Genomic DNA, 26,743 nt, shown 5'->3' on the forward strand with positions numbered 1-26,743 from the left:
CGAGAGCTAGGCAGCCCTGTTGAGTTCTCACAGCGAGTGTTTCCGCTCACCTAAAATAAAGAGCTGGCGTGTCGAGGGCGAGGAGTGACGGAGCGGGCAGACGGTGCTACACGACGACATATATCCTATTTTGACAGTGTTTTCCCACATTTTAGTTTGGTTGTCGCCACGTACACAATCGTTAATGCCTCGAATGTGAACCGGGCAGAGGAGGGCTCGCTGCTGTTAACCTTTACGTTGGTAAGTCTTGTCGGGTTTTCCGCAAGCTAAGCATACATAGGCCACTACGAGAACTCTCACTGTGTCTCTTCCTTTCTTCGATCGTCTGTATTTGTTGATTACACAACAAAACTGACAACTGGGTGTTCTTAAATACTGCCTGCCCGGGCATATGGGAGGTTTTCTCTAGTTTCTTTCTCAACTAAAGGTTTGTTAGAAACTAAGCTAGCCGTGATCTACTACAAAAGTAAACGTTAAGATAAATACTGTACTGTGTTATTTTTATTTTATTTGAACCCCTCTCGTTTGAAAATAAGTTTAAGTAAGTAGGAATATGTCATCTTGACTAAATGCTTGGAGATACAACAATATAAGATATGTTTCCAGTAGCTACTTAGTCTCCTCTGTAACAGCTGTAACATTACTGTATTGTTAGACTAGGTCACATGAACGATGAAAGGTACAAGGAAGTACGAGGTGTGCCGATTTTATGTTGGGTGACTTAGTCGAGCAATGCGCCAACTACTTTTGTGTGTGGCTTTATTACTTTATATTGATTCGTATGGTTTGTCTTTGTTTTCGGTGTCTTTGTTTTTAACCGTGTGTGTGTGCGTGTGTGAGCGCGCGCGCGTGTGTGTGGGTGTGTGTGTTGGCAGCCCACCACACTCTTTGTTTAAATAGCTCACAGTACACTTGCACGTGTCGAAGCGTGTGACTCCGCTTTGGGATGGCCAGGGATCCCGTTGATGGTGTTTGATACAGTTGCGGGGATTTGTTATTTCGTTGCGAGAGTCTCTCGTGTAAGACTTCCACAATATTGTTTTTCTCCACCCCTTGGCTTTTGTTCCAGTAAAAGTTTGACTCGTTTCCTGTTAGCAGGGCAGGGTAAGATGTGACAGTTGAGGTTGCAAAGGGTTGGGAAGTCCAGATGTGAGCTGTTTACACTGGATAACAAAGTGAGGGAAGTATCCTGTGTTCCTCCTGCCACAAATAGTTTAGTGTACTGTGTCTGATATATTTAATCAAACCTTTGAGCACTGTCACTTTGTTGCTTTGGAGCTGAATCTATTGTAACATAATAAAGTTAACCCATATGTGGTATGTGTGCTCGTCTCCTTTAGGACATTTTTTTCATTTAAATTGTTTACTGTACTTTGCTATTTTGCCATTGATTCATTTAATCTGCCAAAACAAAGATAGTCATCTAAATGAAGTGTTCTCTCAAGCATAAAACCTGCTGTCAGTGAGCATTTTCATGTGTATTGGCTTCTTTGTTGCACTAGGAAGTGTTCACAATTAAACTGTGTTGATCGCACTTGATTATTGCTCAATGCTCTATAGAAACCTAGCCTATGAGATTTCTGGTGCTAATAAGAGTTTTTTTCTTTAGCTCGGTCCAACAATGAGAGCTATTTCTGTTTTCTAGTATTGCTAGAAAAACATATTGTGAATAAAATGGAAAACAACACTGCATTTGGCTGTAGAACCCATTCTCAGATTCTCCTTTCATCACTGCTAACATAGCATGACAGTGTATCTCTTATACATCTGCCAGACTGAGAGTTGATGGGGAGGTATGTGATCATTGCCAGTCTGTATGTCAGGAAGATGACACAAAAACTAGCAAGCCCTGTTTCATGAATTTGATAAAATGGTAGATAATGATGATAAAATATAAAGTAAAGATACATTTTGGTACATATCCGGATCATATTTCTGTGATATTCCTTGGTGTAAGATGTGCTTCCCTCTCTTTTATTCTCTTGTTTCATCTCACTTCTCATCTTACACTCTTCTCTCCTCTGTCCTCCATCTTTCTGCGTTTGTCTCTTTGCTCGCAGCAGTACAGAGAGATGCTGAGGAGCTGTAGGGCTTAACAGTACATAATACTTGATAACAAAGGGTCCTTTCTCCTTGCTGCCATGTGGAGTCCCCTCTATGGGCTCCCTCCACAGGCCCTCGCAGGCTCTACCACCAGCAGTAGCACTAGGGCCTATTGGGTGGAAATCTCCTCTCGGCTGTTTCTTTGGCACACTGAGTGCTCTCTGTTCCCGGACACATGCCTGCACTGCTGCTCTGCTTCGCTCCCTTTGCATTCCAGGAGCCTCAGGCAGCTGAAAAACTGCAGTAGCAGCCTGCTGGCTGGCTGCTTGTCTCACTGAAGTCTGAAGTGGGGAGCTGCATAGTTTTTCCTCAAATGGAGGACCAAAGACCCAAAGTGTTTATACTTATAAAACTTCTACTTCTTAAAGGCAAAGTTTGACCGAGAGTTGTGGTAATTGGCAAAGCTGTCTTTAACCATTTGATTTTTAATTTGTTACTAACATTTATATATCGAGACGAAAAGGAGAAGAGGTACCCATTGCCACACAGAAACTTAAAATCACATGGAAATTTGCCTTTAAGGGTTTTATAGATAGTTTTTTCTCACAGTAAGTTGGATCTCTGAAGTTTTGTACAGTATACTGTGTCCTGCCACTTAAAGATGGTGGTAAGCTGAAACTGGCAACACCAGTTTCGTTGGATAATTGCATGGCAAGTCATGCCAGAGTTTCTGTATTTGCTTAGAAGCACAGGGAAGTGATTCGTTTGGATTTGATGTCCATGGCCATCAGATTACAGAGTTTATATGAAATGTTGTATTCATTATAAGCCTAGTCACCAAACTTCCTTTTTTTCATAATTATTTAAAATAAGTTCAAGCCTCACACAGATTTATTTAGTATGAAACACGGAACTTGTCTCAAGTTTATGTGTTGTTCACGAGTTCTGTCGATCAAAAGGAACTGGTTTAAACTGTAGTTATTTTCCCGTTGCTGGATTTAGTGTTTTCAACACTGAAAGTAGCAAGTCAAGTCAAAGTTTGTTTGTATTATACATTAAAACAAACTCAGACGACCAAAGTGCTGCAAAAGTTATACAAATATGAGTATAATTAAAATCAAATTACAATACTATAATACTGACATGAATGTCAACCATTTAGAAAGAGCAAGAAGCAAAGATGTGTAAATATTTGCTGTTTGTCTGTGAGGACCCAAATTTAGGTTTTCAAAAATGCTATAAAAGCTGCTCGCAGGAAGTATTTGTTTATGTGGTTTGATACAAAATGCCGCTCCAGAAATCTAGATATTTTAAAGTAGTACCACAGACTTGTTATGTCGTTGTCAGCGCCTGACAGGAAACTTGCTCATTTGCAGGTTAGGTTTACAACAAAGCCTGAAGCATATCCTTGCTTTCACTCTCAAACTGTCTGCTATATTATTAATTAGTTGTATGCAATAACACAATGTCAGTGCATTTAAGGATCTGAAAAAAATCTTTTCAAGCTTTGAAAAGTCTAGTTGTAGCTAATTGGATGCTGTATTTTGTAAGACTAGGTAATGATTTTTTCCCCTCTCAGACTCTTGCAAGAAAGCAATTAAGCTAATTCTGCTTAAGTTTTCACTTTGCAGATGAACTGGCTGTTCAATACTTTGCCCTCAGCTCTTTGAGGAGGTCAGACCTGTATTATATGCTACCCAAACTGGTTATTTACTATCTAGCAAGAGCACTTTTATTCATCCTTGTTGTTTCTGCAGATGAGATAACGAAGGGCCTCTTGTAAACCGGACCCTGTCAGCCTCCATGCTCTGAACCCAGCATGTGCAAACGAAAAAGCATCTATGGATCAAATGAATGGCACAAGTCCTCTGCGTGTGCTTTTGACTAGCTGCCCTTTGGCTGAATGCAGTTCCCAGACTGTCCTGCCAAAGCTGACTTGCGTCACTCTTTCCCACTGCTTTTGCGCTGCATGCAGGTATGTCTCTCCATCCTGCTCTTTGGGACATCAGAAAGGCATTGTGCAATGGGGGGTTGCTGTGGGTTGCAGCTTGTGTGTGTTGGAAAAATTCTGCCTGTATCGATGCTTTTGCTCATTTTAAAATGTAGCCCAGTACAGGACAGTCAAACGTATAGGCACAGACAACTGCAACTTGTATTGTTAATGCAAACTGCGTAAAAGGTGCTGAAGTTGAATCGCAACAAACTTAAAGCTGCAGCACAGAAAGTGTTTTATGTGATCAGCCAACCACATATGCTTGTGTTTTAACAGTCACTTGCATCACCGTGGTTTGTAAAGGTCATACAGCAGAATTGCAGTTAGATTTTTACCTTTCCAATACTGTTTTCTACATCAAAAGTAGAGTGTTTAGGTCTTTATTTATTTATAAACTACCATTTCCTCTCAGGGGACGTGCCTATAAAGTATGGCAGCATGAAGAGATGATATTACACTGAACCCTTCCAGCTGCGTCAGACCATATGATGCGACATAATTAACATAGTTTATTAATTTGACTGGACTGTGAGAGTCCGCCCCACACAGCAGGACTTTGAATGAGCTGCTGGTTGTCATGCAGACTGGTTTTGACTGAGTTGTTGCTGTCATTTCCAGAGTTTCCATATGAGGTATTGTGGTCAGTAAGCACAAGGTTTGGAAAGAAAGAGTTGGCTGTCCCAAACTCTTGCTGCCCTGAGAGCAGCACCCTCAACAAAAATGAGTGTTTGCACCTGGAAGTTTGCTTCCTGTCAATGCCGATCGGACCTGGAGCTGATAAATACCTGTGAAAAGTGTGGCCATTTAATGCGGGACTGACTGCTAATTAACTCTTTCCCATTGCACTTAGAAGCCAGATGTTATCTTTTTTTTTTTTTACCAGATGGGAAGAGGCGTCATTGCAGCAAAGCCATTATTGTGGACATTAGCTCTGCAGCCTTTTAGACCTGTAATGGGCCCATTACCTTCTCTTGAGTATATTTTTCCTTCCAGCCTGCAAGTTCCCTTGAAAACACAGCCACTGCTTCTTCAGCCCAGTCTTTCCGATACTGCAATACAAGTGCTATGTGCACCTGATTCTCATTTCTATAATGATAGTGAGTCACTCATTCTATCCCCCAATCAACCAACAAATGCTTTTAGGAAGTTAGTTAAGTTGGGAAATATTTGGCAGAGTTTTTATGTTTTTTTGTGCCATGGTAACCTTTTCCAGCAAGTGTGTGCTTTTCTCTGCTGCCATTGAGTTCCTCTGATAACCAGATACCGACTTACCTCTGCCAGGGTGTAATGTGGTTGGTACAACTGGTTTGTTTGCTTGTTAGCAGGATTTTACTCTAACAATTACAAACAATTTGCATATAGATTAAGAGGCACGGTCTTTCTGAGATGGACAAGCTCTTGGTCTGGGATTTTCTATTCAGCCTTGGTGGTGGAATTGGCTCACGTTTTACAGTTTCATCATATTTGGATGTTTTTCATTTATATGTGCTTACAAAAGAAAGAAAAATGTCCTTCAAATAACACGTTCAAATGTGAATCTTTTTATGGGGGCTATACTTGATGTGGTGTGGTGGTCTGATGCAGTTATTGTTGCATAATTTATCCATGAAACTCAACTGCAGACACAACCTACAGCATAATGTCTGGTGAAGTGGAATCACAACAGAGCTGACTGCTTTTTATAAAGCACTGTACTGTCTGTGTCAAAGCTCTTTAATAGTTACAGTTGAGAAAACTGTGCTGCAAATATGTTCAAGTATATTTGGAAATAATGAACAGTTATTAGCAATAAAACTTAATATTTACTGCTGCTGGGTGCTGTTCTGGCACAGAGCAGTCTGATTCATGAACTCATTATGATAAAGCTTCATAAAATGCAGCTTTTTGGAGACACTCTTTCCTTTCCCAACAGAAGGCTATTTCTGCAAACTTGCAGTTGTTATAGATTTTGAGCTGACTACTGAGTTTAGCATCTCTTCCCCCTAAAGATGCCACCACCTCATCAGCCACAGTGATTTGTTTCTTTGTTACATAATGCACAACACAAAGTAATGACAGGTTTATGTAGATGGCACTTCTGCCACAGCCAAGCTGAGGGATTGAAGAAAGATGAGAAGAACACTTTGATCAGTGGTGTCGCTGGTGGATGTTCACAACACAGAAAAGAGCACTTATAGTTATTCAGTTATGGTATTACCAAATCAAGTGCAACCTAATGAAGTGCACAGATGGCCCTCCCTGCGACACCCTGTTTTTCTACATAGCTATCTCTCTATAGTCCCTCCTGTCTCTCTGTGTTGCTTCTGGTTACGTAATCCTCGCTGAATGTTGATAGTAATCTGCGCTCTCCCTCCCCCTTCCTGTCCCTTCCTCTCTATGTGGCCTGGACAGGTTAAGCCGTAGTTGACTCTCCCTGGTTGTCGGAGGAAAAGATGTGCGATGGAATGGTAGCGTTTCCGACGAGAGCCCTGTCCTCCTCTTCCTCTGCCTCCTCCTCTGTAGCCCACAGGCTGGCTGCCTCCACGCTTCTCCTCCTCCTCATCCTGCTCCCTCATGGTCACGCATCAGGTAAGTCACGGACACATAAATACATACACACACTTTTTGTTCTTTCTCTTTGTCCGTGTTCCCATGTGATACACACTGAACAAACCACCATCTTTGCCCATCTCTTGTGAATTGATTGAGGTTATTTCTCCCTCGTAGGTCAGTTAGAATAAATTGGCTTTCTTTACCCTTGGGTCGATCGGGTTGCTCTGCCTCAGAGCCGTAGCTTAGAGCTCAGTCTCACGCTCTCTGTGAATCCATTCACTGTCCTAATGAGTCACAACAGTTCCTCTGCTATTGAGTGAAACATGGAGATTATAATGTCTGCGGTCACATTGCTGTCATATGGTTTTAATCAAGCCTGATATTTAGCATCCTTTGAGAGCTTTTTGCACAGCTAACCAACTTAGATTTTTACCACATAAAGGTCCTCAGGTCAGGTTTTGTATTTTAGCCTTAATTTATAGATTTCTATCTTCAATTGCAAAATATTAGGTTATACAGTTGTTGTCTGATTCACACATGGAACTTGAAGTAAACAGTGCAGATATCTATCTATCGCTGCAGGACTTTTAGGAGTACAATGTTGATAACTGGACTTGTTGAACCCCTTCACTTACCCGGGATTTCCTTTCACTTCAGTCCTTCAGTGATCCACTCCCATCCCCCATCAATATGCAAACACACACTACCTCCTAACAGGCACCATCCACACACACTCGTGCACTTTCCACACATTGCCAGCTTGTGAAATGTGCCAGATGTCCTTGCCACAGACAACAAGCGAACTGTGTTTGTGGGTGTAATTAAATGTGTGTGAGAGTTGGTTTAAGGCACTGGGATGTTGATGGGCATTAATTGATTGTCTCTCTTTATATCTTCATGTTATTGGATGTTTGAGTATGAGAAACAGCAGCAGACAGAATGTAAAGAGAGAGATGAGCTGATGATCAAGGCAGGAGGGAGCAGCTGATCCCAAGTGTATCATCTCTCTCAGTCTTACGTAACAGCCATGATTCATGTGGAGGCCAGAGGGCCTGGTATCATGCGCACGTTCTGCCTTCAACACACTCGCACGTACACAGCCTTTTGCTATCGAAAAATGTCCTCAAATCCCCGGCCCACGTGCTCAGTGTACTTCATACTGAAGAGCATATCAGTGTATATTTTGTTTTATTCTCAAATTAACTACTTTCAGTGATGTAATGTCAAATTCTAGGTGATGCTGTCAGCTAACCGATAACAATTCTACGGTTATTTTTAGATGTTGTATTTCTGGCACAAGTACTCCTTTACAGTACGTAATACTCACCCACAGTTCAAGAGGTCTTACTCTGCAAAATAGTACACAGCACTTAACATTATCTCTCATGTATTTACTGAATATAATCCATCCACATATTATATCCCTTTAATTGCTTACAGGCAGGTCTCTAGGCAGTTACTCTAACTTTTAAAAGATAAAAGAGTAAAGCACGTTAAATTCAAGTACTGTAATATGAATCTAGAGTCAAAGGTCTTTCATGGAAGATCATAAGAAACTTCTATCAACCGATGACACTTTAATAACAGTTCTGATCACAAGGCGAGGTAAAACTAATGATTATTTATGAGAAAAATGTTAATTGTGTTGTGATTTAGAACAAAAAGAGAATATAGTCAAAGACAGTGATGATAACATAAATTGGTATATGTAAATATAATAGGCAGCATAACAGCAGCTAGAGTTACGGCCTGAAACTATGAAATTGAATCTATAATCAGATATATTACCATGGAGGCAAAGCTTTAAAGTGATCATCAGTTGTTCCAATCACTGGCCTCCCCTCTCCTTGCTCTGCATACACCATTTACATACGTAAATCCCTCGACATGTTCCAGGGAGGGAGATTGCTTTGGAAATTTCATGAATATGAAATTTCATCATCACTGATAGACCTATTCCAGACACCTATAAATGACAGTAGGCTGTATGAATTTAGATGGATACTAAGAAATATACTGTACTCCATTTGCATACTAGAGCAAAAGCAAAAAATCAGAGACTGGAATAAAGAACAAAAGCAGCATCAAATTAATTCTGGTCTGTGGTGGTTTATGTGTTCATTTTGGTCTTTTGTGGATATTCCTCTTTGTTGGCTTTGAGTGTTGGAAAAATAGATCAAGAGGCAGGATGATGGACAGTAAAACTTGGCTGTTTTAACAAAAAAAAAACACTTAAGACTCAGGTTTTGTCAGGTTCATGTTCTTTCTGGAAAGGTCAAGACAACTGCTAATGCGCTCTGTTAGGAAGTAGTTACAAAACCTTGGAGCCAAGATATTTTTAGAACCAATCTCAGTCCGAGTCACATCTTTTTATCTGCTGTTCAGCTGTTCATTGTAAAGAGATTACCAGCAGGATATCTGCAGAGTTAGTGTAAATGGCCCTCTCAGATTTGTGCTTGTGATTACTGCCCATGATTATATTTGTGTTTATTGTATTGGGATTTGAGATGTAGCCACTTTCTAAACAAAACATCCTGTTCATTGAAGCAAAGTGACATTAAACATACAGCTGCAAAGTAGCACCTCGAGTTTTGGGCCCCAAAAAGATAGATGACATCTATCTGCCTAAGTTTAAGAGCTTTGTGCAAATGTCTCTTGTTTCATGTTTTTCCTGAGCCTATCTGACATCTCTCTGAGCTCAGTTCCTAATATGGTGTCAATTCCTAACAGTAAGCCTTTGTGGTTTGTTTCAAAGGAAATGGGCTGAGACAGTGAGTCAGAACTGGAAGAGTAAAGATGGGAACTTGCAGCACCAAAGGGTGTATTCACGTGATTGCACAGTGTGTTTTCTGCTTTAACATTGCTGCATCTAAGGAGGTAGCCTGCCTTTGTGTCCAGTTGAACAGACAAATGTTGCCCTCTAGAACCCATTGTCTCCTGGAGTTGGGTTAAAGCTGGATATTTTAAGTTCCAGCAAGCAACATCGATCTCCCACAAACAAGCCCACTGTGTTCTCTGTGTGGTGGTGTTAATGTATGTTCATGCGTGAGAACGGCAAATGGGCGGAAAAAAGTGGAGTCATAGGATAAAGAAAATAGCTAAGGGGAGGGGAGCACACAGGGAGCAGAGGGCTGTCTTTCTAATTTCCTCTGCAATCTATGTTTTCATCAGTAATTGCTGTCCATTCATGGCTTAAGTTGACACAATTGTCTTTGCCTCTACAAGGGTGCAGGCAAATCTTTTAGGACCATCCCAAGGATGTGAGGTTTTCTTTTTTCTCTTTTTTTTTCCTTGTAAGCTGATCTCAAGGAGGAACTTGACAACTTTTCTTTCTCCATCATAATGGAGCAGACGCTAGTGGCTCGCATAGCGTCACTGATCTGACCACAGAGAAGAATATCTGAATGAGCCAGGCCCTGCTTCTGGCATTTTCAAACAGCTATAGTCAACTTGTTTCTCTCTTTACCAACAAAGTGGGGGCCATACGGCCATGAAAAGAAAGCTAGTCTGCCTCGGTTTCCAGCCTTTGTAGAAAGGTTGCTCTACAGCCTGATTTAACAGAACAGTGCAGCCTAATGGAGAGGGGGACACCGATTCCTGTACTGTTAACTCTCCAGAATAGTTCCCTGAAGTCCTATTAGCAAGGTGGTTTGCAGGCAGGCAGGAGTAAAGCAACTCATTGACTTCTGGCTGAAGTCTGAAATGTGAGAACAAAGAGTGCATTTAGAGGGTGTTGGAAGCTACAGCCCAAACCGCAGTAAGCAGCAGCTCCACTGGATCACCAGTCAGCAATTAGGTTTGCTAACTCACTGTGCTAAGTGTGTGTCTTTGACGGAGTGTATTGAACAAGGTGAAGCCCTTTTTCTATGATGTCCCCGTTCTTCTTTTTCTCTTTCTCCCTCTTAAATGCCCAAGCCATTAGCCAGGTGAGACTGGAGCCCATTAGGGGCCGTATGGTCGAATTCATCAGCCTTTCTCTTTCATTACCTGTGTGTTTATCACTTGAACCATCAATCTCTGCCCTCACACTGTGTCATTTAAAAGCTCTCCCAACCAATCAAGCCCTAAGGGGAAACTTACTGCAGCTCACCAGACAAAGAAAAACAGATGCTGCAGTGAGGACATGTGACGCAAGAGCATTTAATTTACTTTAAAGAGTTGACCAGATCGCTCCAAAGATCACAGATGGTCAACAGTTATTTGGAGCTGCTACACTGCTGCTAACACTGGGCTTATCATATAATAGTATGTGATTTTAAATTCTTATTTTTTTGCTCCTGGAAATCTTTACCATTTAAGTGACTGTTTTTGAGACTCCTTCTCTCAGGATGGGTGTTGTATTGTACAGTTTACTGAGTGTCAAATCAGGAAGTGAAATCTTGTAGCATCCAAAATGCATTCATACATGAAAGTGCTTTTGTATCTTAGTTTCTAATGGGTGGATGTTCTCTTTGGTGGATGTAGTGTCATGCAGTTGTTTTTTGTTAAAAACATGTCACTTTGTGTTGTTCAAAGCTGCGGTCCGGAGCCTTCGCTCTAAAATTGAGGATCATTTTTAAGCTACATTAAGGCTGTGGAGAGGAGAGGCAGTTTGTAAATTGTTTTCCAGTGAAGTGCGTGTGGTTGTCTGAAGCAGCAGGCAGTCATAATGATTTCCAAAGGGCCTCATCTGAGGGACCAGCCCGCTGAGTAGAGGACATCTCTGACTAATGAGCTGCTAAATATATCCCCCAGCCTCCCATGTCTTCTGTTGCTTTTCTTTCAGCTTTTTCCCTTCACTCCTTTACACTCTTTTTCTAGAACCTTTGGTTTTTGAGCATCTCTATCAGTTTTTCCTGTGTGTGTGTGTGTGTGTGCATTTTTGTTTTATTTGCATGATCAATCTGTCTCCTCGAAGACTTGCCAAAGTAGATATGCATGTTTATCTCTTTGCTTTTTTTCCCTGTAGTTTTCCTCTCCCATCTCACCTCCTTTTTGACGTGTGGTTTCAGGCCCACTGAAACACTGTGGGCTGTTTTTTCGTCACACCGTTAGTCAACAGCAGCATCCTGTTCAAACAAGCCCATGGCTTACACATAAGGCACAGAGCATCCTACACACATGCTGAACTTGCCAACGATTGAAACATCCAAGCTGTGTCAGCCCATAAGCTGCCATGATCAGAGCTCATGATGCTGGAACGGCATGAAATCTTAATTAGCAGTTATTTGGAAAACATCTACATCTGACTTTGTTGCTTAGTTCTTCACAGACTTTGGTGTCAAATATGCCCTTGCTTTTGCTGATTGGCAGTAAAGCCTCCCAGTGTTTTTCTATTGGATGGTTTTTCATATGAAACAGTAAATGCTCATTTTGCATTATCAGCTACAGTGTTATTTAGTCAGTGTACCACTGGCAACTATCGTGATTAGACCAAAAAGTCACGCGAGTTTAGTTACCACAAACTGCAGTTATCACATACTGCAGTGCAGAGTGGATCGGCATTCAGGCCTCAGCATGCCCTGCTGTGGAGACGGTGGAAATTGTGCAACAGTCTGCTTCCCACAAACGTCCTTCCTGTTGATTCAGCTTTTAACAACTTCAGCTGCGTCAAAGCCTTTCATCAGAACTTTATTTCTAAAGTAACTTCTTCATAGTTCACATTAGACACTCGCACAGTCAATCTCTGGTACAAGAAATGGACGGTGAAACACAGTTGTTGTGACAGGCTGGCAGATACTCAGCTGAAGGGTAGGGCTGGGCTTCACGTGTGCTATCCTGCCTCATTTGTGCTGCTTGCTGTGCAGGATGGAGGTTGTGTACAGCTGTTACTCTTTAATAGACTGCATTTCAGCTGAAATGGCTGCCATCTTCTTTTTAGGCCGGTTCCTCTTCAGTACCTGTTAAATAGAGATTGCAAATGAGGGTTTGAGGTTGTAACATCACAACTCATGATAACTATATGACCTGCAGATCATAGGCCCGAGCTTATTTCCTCTCTTTAAGCGTGGCCTCATCTACAACTCCCACTTGACGCAGCAGGAATTCAGTAATTTCTCTGAATACATGCCGTTGTCTTATTTGTACCAACTGGATGTTCCAATAGACGTTCAGTATTTCCTGTCTGCGTCTCATTTTCCCCTGATTTTAGTTTTCTTCTGTCTCGTCCTCTCCTTCAAACTGTAAGCAGTGCATTAGGTTGAGTGTTGAGATATTTAGTGGGCAGTTGGCTTTGCTACTCTGTGATGCCCTCTGTCCTATTACATCATCTGTAAAGATCTCTCTGTAAGAAAAACGGCAGCCAAACCATAGCAGTCATTGTTTAGGCTATCTGGGAGTCATTTAAAAACTATCAGGTTGCCTGATCCAGGACTCGAGTGGTAAGTTGCAAAAGATGTTGAGAGAAATGTGATTAAGCTCTGGCATTTTAATAGCGTTAATAGTATGTTTATCTTCAATTGATAAATGACAATGAATGGAAGCTCTCTTTTTCAATAAATCTATTGCTAACAATGAAATTTTGAGGTTTTTTTATATGCCCGTGTAATTTGCCTACGGAAATGTTCTCTTGACTTTCCTTTTTTTCATGATGAAGATGTTACATTTAATTTCAATAACCTTGAAAATACATTGATTTAAATCAGTAGCATCAGCACCTTTCCGTTAAAGTTGAGTCGAACTATAATTTCAGCTCGACTCGGCCATTTTATTAAAGCGTATATCTGAGCCGGTTTGAGGCCCGCCGAGAGTGTGCATGCAGGAGTGATTTGAACTGCAACCACATCATCTGGATAATCCGGTTTTGAGAGGCTCAATTTTTATTTATTTATTTTTCCAATTATAAAAGTCCAGTTGTGGTCAGATTACTGCAGAATTTCTTTTGTAATGGAATGTAAATGTGCTTAGTTACTTTTGAAGTGAAAAGTGCATCATTTTAAACCGAGGTGCAGCTTTTCTTTGCAAAACTTTTGGGATTTACCATTTGAGCGAACAGATTCATGAGACTTGGAATGTTTTCTTGTCTCTGACATAAAGGTAGTCCAATTCTAGCTTTTCTACTCTTTTTCTACTCTGGAGAGTGATGCGAAGCTCTCACAAATACACAGACAGCAAGCAGCATAACTCTTCCCTCAGCAGAGCAGGCTGCATGTGTTAAGAGGTTGTACACAGAGACGCTTGATGTCATTTGTTCACCCTCTTGGTGACTTGCTCGAGCAGTTGCTCTATCAGAGTCTAGTTGGACTTTATTACAGTGATGACGGACACGGGGTTTTAACACTGACTGCATTGTTTAAAAGGAGTTGTCCAGACTGTGGGGAACTATTTCTGTCCACTCGTCTTATTGACAGTGATACAGTGCCATAAAACTATATTTTATTGCTTGAATATGACAGAAGCATGCAGTTATTATTGGCTTTCGAGTATTGTTTAGTTAAAAGGACTGTTCCATTTAAAGTACTTTCCCTCTAGCCAGTGTTATGTCTGAAGTACAGCGTGTGCTGTTCTTTTGCACTGAACTTGTTCGTGAAACAACTCAAGCAGAACAGTAAAGATAAGTTGGCCAGACAGAAACAGCAAGCTGCAGACGTAAAACATTTCCTTACTACTGGAGCTCTTGTGCTGCCCTCACCAGTGGCTTTGGTACAGACTACTAACACATCAGCGTGCCAGCTCTGGTAAGCAGGGTTGGGATTATCTCTCTGACTTTCACCTTCAACAAATGTCCCAGGCTCAGCCCTCATATCTCATCAGGCTAGCAGGCTCAGGCTGCTGAAATATGATCAGCCCACAGTTTTAATGACAGTTTTTTTTTGGTGAGGGGGTTGTGTGAGTGTCTGAACACATGCACGTGTGTGTAGGAGGGGTCCCACTCACTCTTTTGTCTTCTTCTGAAAGCTGAGAAGAAGGAATGTCTGCCTCCCAGCTGTCCTCAGCAAAGACTGCAATAGAAGAGAGAGGGGGGAGCTCACTGTTCGCCTCCTCGAACATCTTCCCATCTGTTACACACGGGCAGTGAGTGTGTGTATGTTTGCATGTTGGGGTCACACAATGGTGGTACTCCCACCTGCCCTCACTCGCTTTGGCCTCTCATACATATTTAACCCTTCAAATGCAAAGTTGTCTGTTGTCCTATTCAGAGGCACGCTGCTTAAATCTGCCACTGTGCCTCATCCCTCAATGAGCATGAACAATAGGGTGCAGTGGCAGCACACGTGGCTTGCTAAATGCATTGGAGCAGCAGGGGGGAATGGATGGGGAGCGGGAGGATGTTTTCTACCTGTTTACAAACCTCCATCTTTTTGGGTTTATGTGCTTTGTGTCTTTGTTTCACGTGACACTTTTGCCTTAGACGCAAACAAACATTAGTTTGCCTAATTTTAAGGAAGCATCCTCGGTTCTGTTTGGTGCTCAGGTTCATTATTCTGTAACCGTTTGTACAAAACACTGATTGGAAACCGCCCGCCTCTATCTGTGATAACAGAGGCTTTTATATGAATATGGCGACACCTCCCTCACACAAGTCCCCCCCCTTCTTTGTCAGGTCTCAAGAGACAGAGCAGCACTTTGTTTTATGATGTTTCAGCTTTATGTTGCTTTCATTTTGCACGACTGTAATACAGTTCTAGCTGTTTTAATTTTTTTCTTCCCACCACAGCTTTTCCCCTTGCTCAACGCACAGCTCGTGTGAACGAAGCAGTGAGTGGGACTTTGCGTGTTTGTCAGGGTAGCACCACGACAACTTCATACTTGTTCTGAGTAGAACATGACGCTCCTTGTATCAGTCGCACCCAAAAAGTGTCTTATGTTGCAGGTGCAGGACAGTCACTCTTGTTATCTTTTAACGTTTGATTATTTTCTAAACTTCAGTTGCCCCATAAAAAAATCTAGATTATGACAAAGTATGTACGTACAATGGAAGCAGTCTGTCTGGCTGCTCTAGGTTTGCTGTAGAGTCACATGCTATTATTATTGTGCTGTGGGAACAGGCTATTACTTTCTAAGATGTTTTTTATGGTTTCCAACTAAAGATGAATATAACAACATCCTCGCTAGATTCAATTCTGAAAATTTAGTGTAGACTATATCTTTTAATGGGCAAAATGAGTGGTGCTTACTTTTATTCTTTTCAACACTATTTAATGTGACCCCGCTGTGGGCTGTGCTGCATTGTGCAGCACTCCAATAACAGCTTGACTTAAAAAAAAAAAATCCCATGGATTAACAGGAGAGACGGGGAAAGAACAAAAAACAAAAACACCCTTGTCCTAAAAATGACAGCAACATCATCAAAAACAACAGCAACAACAGCGTAGGACTTGGAGAGAGGCCAACGAAGGGAGAAAAAAATATTTACCAGGCCAAAGAGAGCATTATCATCCCCTTGGTTTTGAGCTTAATCCATTGCACAGCCCCCCATAGTATAAATTCATGCACACAAATTCCCCTGCTCTCGGCACACTTAAACACACACACATGCATACACTGGAAAACACCCTCTTTTATGGCCCATTGTTGTATGAAGCAACCAAACGGCTTGCTGTTGAAGTAATCGGTATCTGATTCGCTTTAGAGTGTTTCCAGCTTGTAATGGAGGATAATTAGAAATTTAATTTGTTTGGGCAAAGATAGCTTAAAAAAAAAAAAACACATTTTCCTCAATCCACCCCCCCTGCTCCTAGCAGAGGAGTGCCAATGGTAACAGATGGCAATGGGGAGATATTCACAGGCAGTTCAGCACCTAAAAGCAAGTCAGGGGATTTTAACACCCCCTGTGGTCCGAGTCTCCTCAGGCGCAGCCTTAAGGCATTGAATGTTGGGATTAGCAATCAGCCTTATGGGTGCTCTGTCCTTGCCTGGTCTTCCTCCTACATTAAGCGTTTTTCAAGTCTTTCACCAACTAAGCTCTTTGATCAGCTTACAATTGTGCACCTAAAAGATCTCTAATAGTTTAACCTTTGAACATTTTATTTAACTCGGTATTGCAAATGCCAGAGCTTAAAAGCTATTGGAGTAAACATTTGATATGTCTGTATCTTTAATCAGAAATGTACAGAGCATAGCTTTTTTTTAATTTATTGAAAGATTTTTCCCCTCCCTTGTGTCTTGAGGCTGTTTTAGTCATTATTATTTTATATTATTATTTCTCCCAAACCTGTTCTCTTGACTTAACTCGTAACGTCATACCAGTGGGAGAACAGCTTGTGTTTAACTGTGACTCATTCCCTTCCTCAGAAGTACAAAACGTGTTGTCCCAAAATCCAATCAGACATTGCATAGTGCTTTCATAATTGAGATTTTCACGTGTGTTTTCAAAGCCAGCATTCATTCTAGGCTGAGAGATGGACTAGCGAGGAACATCGAGGTTATATACCAACCACTGCACCATCTCTGGACACTGGGGCAGTATTTGTTCTCTCCATTTGCCCGGCCACAGTATAGCTTCTATTAATCGACTGCTGCCTCGTCTCCTCGTTGTTGCAGAACTGAACTTCTTCAAATGCAGAGCTCATGGTTAAGATAACTTGCCACGGCATGTCTCCTGCAGTCAGGGCCGTGGTGCTCAACACTCCCTTTAGTTTTCTTTCCTCTTCCTCTCCTCCTCTTCCTTCCTTTTTATTAGATAAGTACATTTTCTAACAGTATACACTGTCTGGCCAAAACAAATGAATATAGTGAAACTAATGTTTTCTTGGACCACCAGCTCGTGCAGTGACACAACATTAATGTTTGGCCACGATCTTGTATTGATGAGAGTAAAGCGTGTGTTAAGCCTTCTGCAGCACCTCTCAAAGATGCCCTGTGGGGTTTTAGTCTGGACACTGTACTGATGGCCAGTCTGTGTGAAAGTGAAGCCCCACTTTGAGCCCTACTAATCCTGCCAATGTCATCTTGGAATATGGCCGTGCTGACAGGGGGAAAAAAACTGTTGATGGAAAAACATGGTCAGTCAGTACGTTCAGGTACTCAGCTGACCTCATTTTATGGGCACATAATGTTGCTGAGCCTACTACACCTGACCAACTGAAGCGAACCCTAATTTGCTTAGTTAAATTCAAACTCAAGAAGATGTAAAGGATGTAAAGTGTGTGTGTTTTCTATCTATCTCATCTCTATTTGGAGTCTTTGTTGCTAGTTTCTATTATTTCTATTAAAATAGAAGACAAGAAGACTGATATTTCTATCATTATATAATGTACAGTGTATAATATATATAATGTAGGGCCGCAACTAATGAGTATTTTAATCATCACAGAAACTGCAGATTAATTCTTAACATTGCAAAACTGGGTTGTCAACAACATATTTCAGTTTAACTTCCCTGAACCCTGAAGTGTCCAACCAAAAGTTCAAATCCACAAACAAAAACTTAAATCATATTTTCATACACAAGAACCTGAAAAAGCTGTCCTTCTTGCTAAATGAGTGCTACAGCTGGGATATTATAGATTTTTAGGTAAATGTAGCCCAAAATAAGGTGGTCCAACATGTTAGACATGCTCTGTTCTACTGAAAGTTTGAATTCAAGTACATGATCGTGTCTGAGGAAGAATTTAATAGTGCTGTTGTTGTTTTTGGTATCTCTTTATCACTTATAGAAATAAACCGTGTGTGTGTGTGTGGGGGGGGGCTTTTTATCTAACCTGCACAAACTTACATTGGGGAAAAGAAAGGCAGTTAATTCCTTTTTGTTTGTGGCTTTTTTTTAAGCTCATAGTTGAAAATAGGCATGTCGACCCAGATGTCAACACATCACTGCCTATCAGATCTGCCGATAAATACCTGCAGTTTTATTTGACTCTGGAATGACTTTTGAGATTACCCTTCACTAATAAAGATAAAGCCTGGTCTCTTGTGTTCCACCCTCTCCCTTGACTTGTATTAAGCAGTACATTTACATATAGTAAGTAATCTGATCTAATTACCATGGACTACAGAGTGAATTTGGAGGAAGCCTTTGGTTTGGTTGTAAGATACTGGCATGCTCTAGTGTAATGTATGAGGTATGCGTGCTGCAGCTTTTGAGCTTTTCATCCGTCTTTAATTGATAAGCATGCATTAATATTCCCAACCCTTTCTTTTTGAAATTGTCCTGCAGATAAGCTGTTTAAAAGAAAAACTGATGAGTATCATTAACACTCATCTGTCTTCTACAGCTCTATGGACTACCTTGCAGCTCACCACAAAAGATCAAAACAACAGCTAACGGCTTCCACCCTAAACTACCCCCTAAGGCCTTTTTGTCCCCTGCTACCTCCCGGCCGGGGGTCTTCAATTCATTACCTTTACCACCACCCCCTCCTGAGACCCTTTAGATGCCTTGAAGCTTTCCAGTGAACAGTTGCACAAGTCATGGTGTCAAATGGCATTCCTAAAATGTGGTTGTGCCGACGCTGTTGGTGTGAGTTCCACTTTAAGACCTAAACCTTGGTATTGCTTTATCATGTCAAACAAACCTTGGCCTCATTTTGTAGTGTATCAGGGTTTTGATTATTCGCAGGGCACAGCAGGTAATCTGACACAATTATATAAGCTTTTGGAAAACTTATTTAGGATCTTTTTGACATTTTATCGACCAAATGGTTAATATATTTATCAGCAGGTCAGGGAATGAGGAAGGTAATAACTTGTGTGACATTTGTGTAGCAAATATCTTGTGATTTAGATGTATCACATATCAGAGGATCATATCAAGCAGTATGACATCTGTGGTTTTGTAATGCGCCTACAACAACCCTGGTAACTGCATGTTTTTTTCCACTTACAGCTTTGTGAGAGCACACACCCAATCTTCCCCGGCACAGTTCGCTAACACACCCACTGGTGTCGAACGTCTTCGCCCTGGGCGTGTCTTTGTTTATGGGTGTAGACTTTGTTTCTGTGTGTGTTCATGTGTGTGAGAGTAGGTGCTTGCACATTTGAGTGTTTGCGTTTAATCTTGTGCTGCCAGCTTAGAGCGACGTTTCTCCCCAGAGATTAGAGGATGTTAGAAGCACTGCTGTGGAAATAGTCTCTTTTCAATCTCTTAACACACACAGAGGCGAGGCAAGGCAAAGTGGCTGTTTGCATTGTTGCTTTGTTTGTTTGTTTCAGGCGAGCGATAAAGCACTGCAGTGCAACAGACCACAGCTAATATGATTTTATGAAATACTCACATCAAGCATTGAATAATGAGCCATGTGGTCATTAGTGTTTTCATTTACGTATTACTGTAAAAAAAATAGACACAGTATATATACAAACCTTTTAAAAGATCACCAAGCATTTTATAATTCTATTTCATAAACCAAACACATAAGATAATGATCATTTATATCATTTAAATGTCTTGAAACACACTTAGTTTTCATTAAAGCCAAGCCCTAATTCTTACATTTCCACCTCACAGATGATTTCTAAATTTAGTTTGTGTCTGATTTCCACTGAACTTCGCCTCCCTCAGAGGAAAGTCATTCTCCTGCTGTCATGTCTCAGTTTACACAGGTGCTGCAATGTTATGTCAGATTTTCTGGAATTTCGGTGTCTGCTGCCTCCAGATTGCAGCTCCAAAACTCTGTAAATATTAACATTAGAGTGTGTGGAGGCATTGTTTGGAGCTGTTGGAGCGCAGCACAAATAAGATAATTTAGTCTCACACAGACCACAAGTAGCTGGAGGGACCCCGCACAGTCACGGGTGGAGCATGGGAAGGTGGATCAAAGCACAATTAAGTTGAGGTCTTCTGCCTCATCCACTGTTTATTGCCTGCTTTAGAGCTTGAAGTCTGTCATTAGCACAAAGTAAATGAGCCTTGCGAACGATCTCGTCTCACCGCCAGAGAGATAGAACCAATACTAGCGTGGGAGGAAGACGGTTTAATGAGCAGGAGATAATCGAGAGAAATTAGATCTATATGAAGCTCCCTCTGACATTTTAATCCACTGTAGGCACTCGAGGTATTTTCTGTGCTCCAGCAGAATGGCTTCCTCCACCTAACTTGTCATGTTGATACAGTGTTTCCCTCTAGCTGGTGTAAGAAGCAGCCAAGTTTCAAGTAACAATACCGCTGAGCTTTAATTATCAGCTGTTTGCCTGTGAAAGATTCTTTGACCCAGTGGCAAGACGGCTGCCTGCAGAGGAAACCAGGAAAAACTTTGTCAATGTAAAGAAACAAGAAGATGCACAAATCGCACTGTATTACTCTAAAATTAACATTTTATAATCACTGGAGATGGTTATCCTTTAGACTTGGATGGAAGCAGAAATAAACACACTTTTTAACTGCTGTAAATACTCAGTGCTGGGTCACTAAAGGCAGGTACATGGAAATCCCTGCATAAATTTAAAATGAAGATACACATCCTTTCTGGAAGCAGGCTGAACTCTGATGAGCTAAATTACATGGTTTATGGTTACTTTCTAATCTTACATTATTAAAACCTGGATCAGGATCAGAAAATGGCTGCTGGCCTGCAGCTGGGAGTCGGTTACATAAGGGATTGGAAAAAGGTCTCGGATCCTGTTTGTGTTCCAAAAATGTTCAAAAATTACCCTCCATTATTAAGACCTTAATAATACTCCCCATCACTTGTTTCTGTGTCTGTAGGTTGTGCACGTCCACCTGGCGTGCAGCACGGAGGCCTCCTGAACCAGACCGAAACCAACCGGGGCTCGTTCCCCCCTGGCTCCCTGCTAACATATGGCTGTGGTCCCGGATACACGGCAGATGGACCCACCACCATTGTTTGCACCAGCTCTGGAGCCTGGTCCCATCAGCCTCCAAGCTGCCTCAAAATCAACGGTGAGCAACACAATTTACTTGAACATATTTAGTTTATTCTTGTTTTTAATATCTGTGGTCAAATGAGGTATTTTTGACTGATTGTGCTGACATGCTAACCTTATTTGTTCAACACTGACAACCCCTCATGGGTGAACTAGAAAATTGTTTTTCCGGTCAACTTTATGGACGTCTGAGGTTTAGCTTGAGCACATAAAACACAAGTGCACTAAAACTGAAATCTCAAAACACTACTGTTCTACACTCTGTAATAACAGCAACAGAGAGGTTTGTCCTTGAGAGCTAGCAGGGCATGCTGGGAAATTTCAGGTAATTTGAGCACTGAAATCTCCCCACAGGTAGAAATAGTTCCAAACACATTTTCTGTGCATGGTAACAACTCTAAGGCTCTTATTCACTGTCTCCTTCCAGTCTGTCCTCCACCTACTGAACCAGAGAACGGAGGTTACCGCTGTCACCCGTCTCCCTGCCACCATCTAATCCATAAGACTGTCATTGAGTACTTCTGTGATGAAGGTTACGCTCTAAAAGGAGACTACAAGTTCCTCACCTGCGAGAATGGCGAATGGGACCGTCCCATGCAGATCAGCTGCAGACTCACACAAGGTCTGTTAAACTCTGTGTATCGTATATTTGTGAGCACATAAAACCACGTTACAAAATTATAGAACGTGTGAACCACATTTTAACTTCCTCTCTGTCTTTTCTGTGTCCCTCAGACAAGGAGCCGATCTCTCCGATAGTTATACCAGCTCTGTCTATTGTGATGTACACAGCTTGCCCCGTGGCTTTCATCCTGCTTTTAGTGGTGGTGTTTGTCCTTGTACAGCCAAAACTCAAATCCTTCCATCACAACAGGTAAGATACTTGCATGTAACTGTACTCTGGTGTACTAACTACACACCAAAGTGCCCTCATGCAAATCCTACCCTAGACTCAATTGATTAATTTGTCAAGTGAAATGAGCGACTCCTTTGGGAAGTTTCAGGAAAGGTGCCCCACTTCCCTGGATTACAAAAATAAAACGCACCTTTCCTTGTGTGTTCTGTATTTATCCATTCTCAGTTTAGCTCTCCTGGTCCATGTGGTGATTTTATCTGCCAAAAGTAGTATATTCCTTTGTTTCTTAACGTCCCTGTACTTGATTCACTGAAAACCTTGAAAGCTAGAAAGGTTTACCTCCCACTGTGTCACAACATTACAAGTTGCTTTCTCCTCCTAACAGGAAAACCTGTTACTCAGACGTTTTGGTGACTCTTGGTTGTGTAATGTTGCTCACTTGTAACTTGCTCTGCAAGTTGTCATTTCTTTAGTACCTGAGAAACGAAAGTGAAAGTATAGAAACAGTTAGTCTCATAACATTCGATGACTGCCTCTGCCGTTTCTCTGTGATGGGGGCAGGATGATTTGATCTGATGATCATTGGCACTCTTGTTGATTGTGTAATGGGCCAGAGGCTGCTATAAAAAGGACTGTACAGTCAACTCTAATCACCGCCATTCAGAGGTTTTGCTGCGTCACGCTGCTCACAAGATCGTCAGCCTGAAACCAGAACCTTATTTTGTGATCCACTCTGTCCACACTTGTCTTTGTATCAGGCTATTTATTCACACTTGTCTTCATGTCTCTGTCCATCAGGAGGGAACAGGCAGTCTCAGGCCAGTCCTGCTCCATCATGGTGGAGGGCGTCCAGGTCACGCTTCCCTCATATGAAGAGGCTGTATATGGAAGCAGTGGACCCTGCGGCGCTTCCGGTCCTCCTCCCTCTCCCCCACCGCCTGCAGCTCCTCCAGAGTCTCGAGTCCCAATCGTGCTCTCTGAGGAGCTTCCTCAGGGAGCCACAGGAGGCCAGGGCTCCAGCAGAAGCCGCCACCACAGAGACTTAGACTTCTGTCTCCCATCCACCTCCTCCTCTTCATCATCCTTCTCCTCCCGCCGTCATGCAGAAACGGTGCTGGTTCATCAGGCGCCCTCTTCCTCCTCCTGTTCTTCTTCATCGTCATGGGCTAGAGAGCACCCTGGGGGTGCGTGTGCAGGCCCCCTACCTCTCCGTAGAGACTCTGAGAGCAGCGACCAGCACAGTCTGCTTTCTGTCACCTCCACGGATGAGTTTTCTGATGGTAAGTGGAAGTCGTCTCTGTTACTCCACAGATCTGCTTTATAACAAGAAGACTGATATTGGAATTGCTTTTAGAGATTTCAAAACATCCCATCTTGATGGATATTTTATGACAATTGAGATTTCCTTCAGTAAAAGCACAAGAACAGTTTTAATTAAATACTCTGCCTCTCTGCATTGGATAAGGTTTGTAATTAATGAGGCCTAACCATAGATGGAGTGGTAAACTTTACAAACAGCCAATGTGAAGCTTATCTTCAACTAACGGCACATGCACAGTAAATAATATGAACAAAATTTCAAATTGACGAAACAAGAAAATCAAACAAATTAACATATACAACACATGAAATTAATTGCGCATTGTAACAAGAGCTGCACCAAAGCTCACCCCGCAGCCACTGCTCTCTTCTCATGTGACTCTTCTGTCCCTCTGCAGATATTCCCTTGCTGAAGGAAGCATGAAGCCTGCTGGCCTGCTATCAGCATCAGCAGCGGCTCCTCTTTCCCTATCGCTCGCTGCTGGCCGGAACTGACTGTGGCTGTTAACCCGCTCCCCCTGACTCTCCCTCTCCCCCAAGCAGCCAGCAGATAAAAGACTAGAACAATGCCCATTCCCCATTGCGACCTTTCTGCCATTGCCCGTGCAGAGCAAAGCCAACAACCAATACCAATACTGCAACATAAGCAATGATGGAGCACCACAGTACCCAACGACTGGATCAAACCGAAGACAAGCCAGACAAACAAAGTGGTGCCAGCTCAACGTAAATCCTGTAGATCCTGTGAATATGAGTAAATCAGACATACTGAGTCAAGGTTGTGCACTATAGGCTATGATTACCATGCACTTGCCTCTGCCCCAGTATAGTTATCTATATTTTAGGCTTCCTCTGTGTGAAGACTAAAGACACATTGATTCTTTACAGGATTACTGTGGGTACCAAAAAAAGAAAATGATGTATTTTGGCTCCTGATCCTGCGGCGCTCAGAATCAGAATCGTCTTCCCGTTGTACTTGAAAAGTTGTGAGTCATGCCTGAGTTTCCGCGGCCCTCTTTGCGAATGCTGCATGTTGTTTTTTGGTTATAGCTGTCACAGCACGGTGGCCTACTCTGAACGAAGCATGAAACCTCCTCTGTCGCTCTGTAGCTCTCTGTGCATTCTGTCAGCGTCTCGCAAATGGATTAGCAGGAGTGACAGCTACTTCACAAAAGCTATAAAGCAGGGTGTGGAGTTTCACCGTGCACCATATCACAGTCGTAAAAACACCTACTTCTTTCTTTTCTGCTGCCACCTCCAAACAGTACTGCACAGAAGGCGCTTCTTCTGCCACATGAGTTAGATTAGTTGTTTTGGCTTCATGACTGCCACACATCAGCTTTTACATGAAAACAGAGAAATCAGGTAATGTTTTCTGGGAGCTGAAGACATCTTATGTTGAAAATGACACGCAACTAAACTTTGAAGTTATTTCTCAATAATTTTCTTCCCATCGTATTTATTGTTTGTGTGTGGCTCTGTTTGCTTTGAGTTGCTGAATCTGAGTGCATGTTTGTGCGTGTGTGCATTTTTGTATTCTAGCTAGGCAGGAGAGGACATGTCCTCATATGGTAGGCCTTGATACGACCATTTCTGACCAGAGGCGGGCTTCCCAACGTCCCTTTCGTTCATCATATGAAAATATCTTGTCCAGCGTTGGATAAGTCACATAAACAAACGAGCGTCACTTTAAGCATTAACTTCACTACACAATATGTGTATTATTCATCTGCTCTCAAGCAAGCTCTCAACACTTATTATTTCCTGCTGAATGGCTGTAAAACACAAGTCTACTTAAAGGAACTGTCTCACGCCCATTTTCACACTCAAGACTCGCCACTGTTGTGCATTGCGGACATAAACTGCAACTGGTTGCAGTAAATAAGAAAAGCTTTCTTATATGGCAGCATAAATTTTACTCAGTCACCCCTCCAATGTCAAGTGCAAATTAAAGAGAGAATCATGGGATTCTGTTAGGAGTCATCGTTGTTTTCATTGCCTCTTCAAAAGCTTTGGTAGTTGAGCTGGTCACCGTGGAAACAGCATGACTTGGACACATCCTGAGAAATATGTTCCAAGCTTAACTGGTTAAAAAAGAAAAGAAAAGAAAAGAAGAAAAAAAACTGAAAACACATGTCCAACAACATTGTCTATTTTTTTTTTTGTTGTTCTCAGTTTTATTTGGCATTTGTCATTGTCAACGGCTACATTATTAATGCAAACAAAATGTTGCCTTAGACTTGTACTTTTTTTTTATGTATAATCGTAAGCCTCCAAATTGGTTGCTTTACAGTATTGCAACGTGTTGTTTTCCTGATGGCCTTACTCTATTCTTTTCTATTCTATGCATAAAACTGTCTTTATATTTATCAATGAGTTTTATTTTTTTTCTGGGCACGACTAAACGAATGTCCATTCTTTTGTTTTTCCCCCAGCTTCTCCGGCTACTGTGATGATGATTATGATTATGATGATGATGATGATGGTGGTGAACTTATAAGCGCCAACATTTCAGTTTTTCTTGGCCTCTCTTTTGCAACAAGGCATTACATGGAAACAGAATGGAAAGAAAAAAAACTGCAAGAAGCACTGTTGTACGGTGTTGATTCCCTGAAAATAACAGGTTAAAAAGTACACATCTTGATTCTTAATTTCAACGCTTTAAGCTTTGTTTTTTTCTCCTCTGTACATGGCAGTGGGTGTGAAGATAGTAATTTAATATTTGTATAAAGTTTAATTTAATTTTACAGTGTGTATATAACTTTCTAATTAAAGCTTTCTTTTAAATGTGGAAGATGTTGTGTCATTTGTTTAAATCTGACTCACTCGCTCTCAATGTTACTCTGTGATGCTCAGAAAATACAGATCTCTCAAGTTTCATGTCAACTTGTTTCCAGCATGTGCCAAACAAGGCCATGTGTATCCGCTTGTTAGTTTCAGAAGAATATGAATCATTTTCCTTTGGACAAGATCTTGGATGACCTGAATGTTGTTTTGCACATGGATATCCTGCGTCAGTCCATTCTGAATGAATGCACAAGCACAATTCCTGGAATTTGGTATCAAGTAATCAATGTAATATTTAATAAGTTACATCTAAGGCATGTGTTAGACACGCTGAAGTGCCTTTGACTATGTTTGACAATGGTGGTTTGGTGCCACTGCCTTTGGTTAATTCAAAATGCAAGTCAAACATTAACCTATCTAAAGTGAAAGTCCACAGGAAAGGTTGTCAGTTTATTATCCATATAAGTATT

At 41.6% G+C, this 26,743-nt stretch overlaps 1 protein-coding gene and 1 long non-coding RNA gene across 2 annotated transcripts; one reads left to right on the forward strand and one right to left on the reverse strand.

Annotated features, from left to right (window-relative positions):
- On the forward strand, positions 1-26,280 carry susd6 (sushi domain containing 6). Its single transcript, XM_072362405.1, has 7 exons — positions 1-240; positions 6,428-6,604; positions 21,132-21,326; positions 21,738-21,932; positions 22,046-22,184; positions 22,965-23,446; positions 23,885-26,280. Exons 2-7 carry the CDS (start codon positions 6,469-6,471, stop codon positions 23,908-23,910), a joined length of 1,173 nt encoding a protein of 390 aa, XP_072218506.1. The 5' UTR covers positions 1-240; positions 6,428-6,468; the 3' UTR covers positions 23,911-26,280.
- On the reverse strand, positions 23,298-23,890 carry LOC140267198 (uncharacterized). The gene is made up of 2 exons (XR_011907196.1): positions 23,837-23,890; positions 23,298-23,479 (listed from the first exon to the last, which is right to left on the reverse strand). It is a non-coding gene; the product is annotated as an uncharacterized lncRNA (long non-coding RNA).
- Positions 26,281-26,743: the final 463 nt, after the last annotated feature.

Source organism: Leuresthes tenuis, unplaced genomic scaffold, assembly GCF_036924035.1.
Source record: "Leuresthes tenuis unplaced genomic scaffold, fLeuTen1.0.hap1 SCAF_13, whole genome shotgun sequence".
Taxonomy (NCBI): Eukaryota; Metazoa; Chordata; class Actinopteri; order Atheriniformes; family Atherinopsidae; genus Leuresthes; species Leuresthes tenuis.

Coding starts and splice junctions, on each gene's coding strand:
- susd6 (XM_072362405.1), top strand. CDS start 6,469: ATGTGCGATGGAATGGTAGCGTTTCCGACGAGAGCCCTGTCCTCCTCT. Junction 6,605..21,131: donor CCCTCATGGTCACGCATCAG/GTAAGTCACGGA, acceptor CTGTGTCTGTAG/GTTGTGCACGTCCACCTGGC. Junction 22,185..22,964: donor AAATCCTTCCATCACAACAG/GTAAGATACTTG, acceptor TCTGTCCATCAG/GAGGGAACAGGCAGTCTCAG.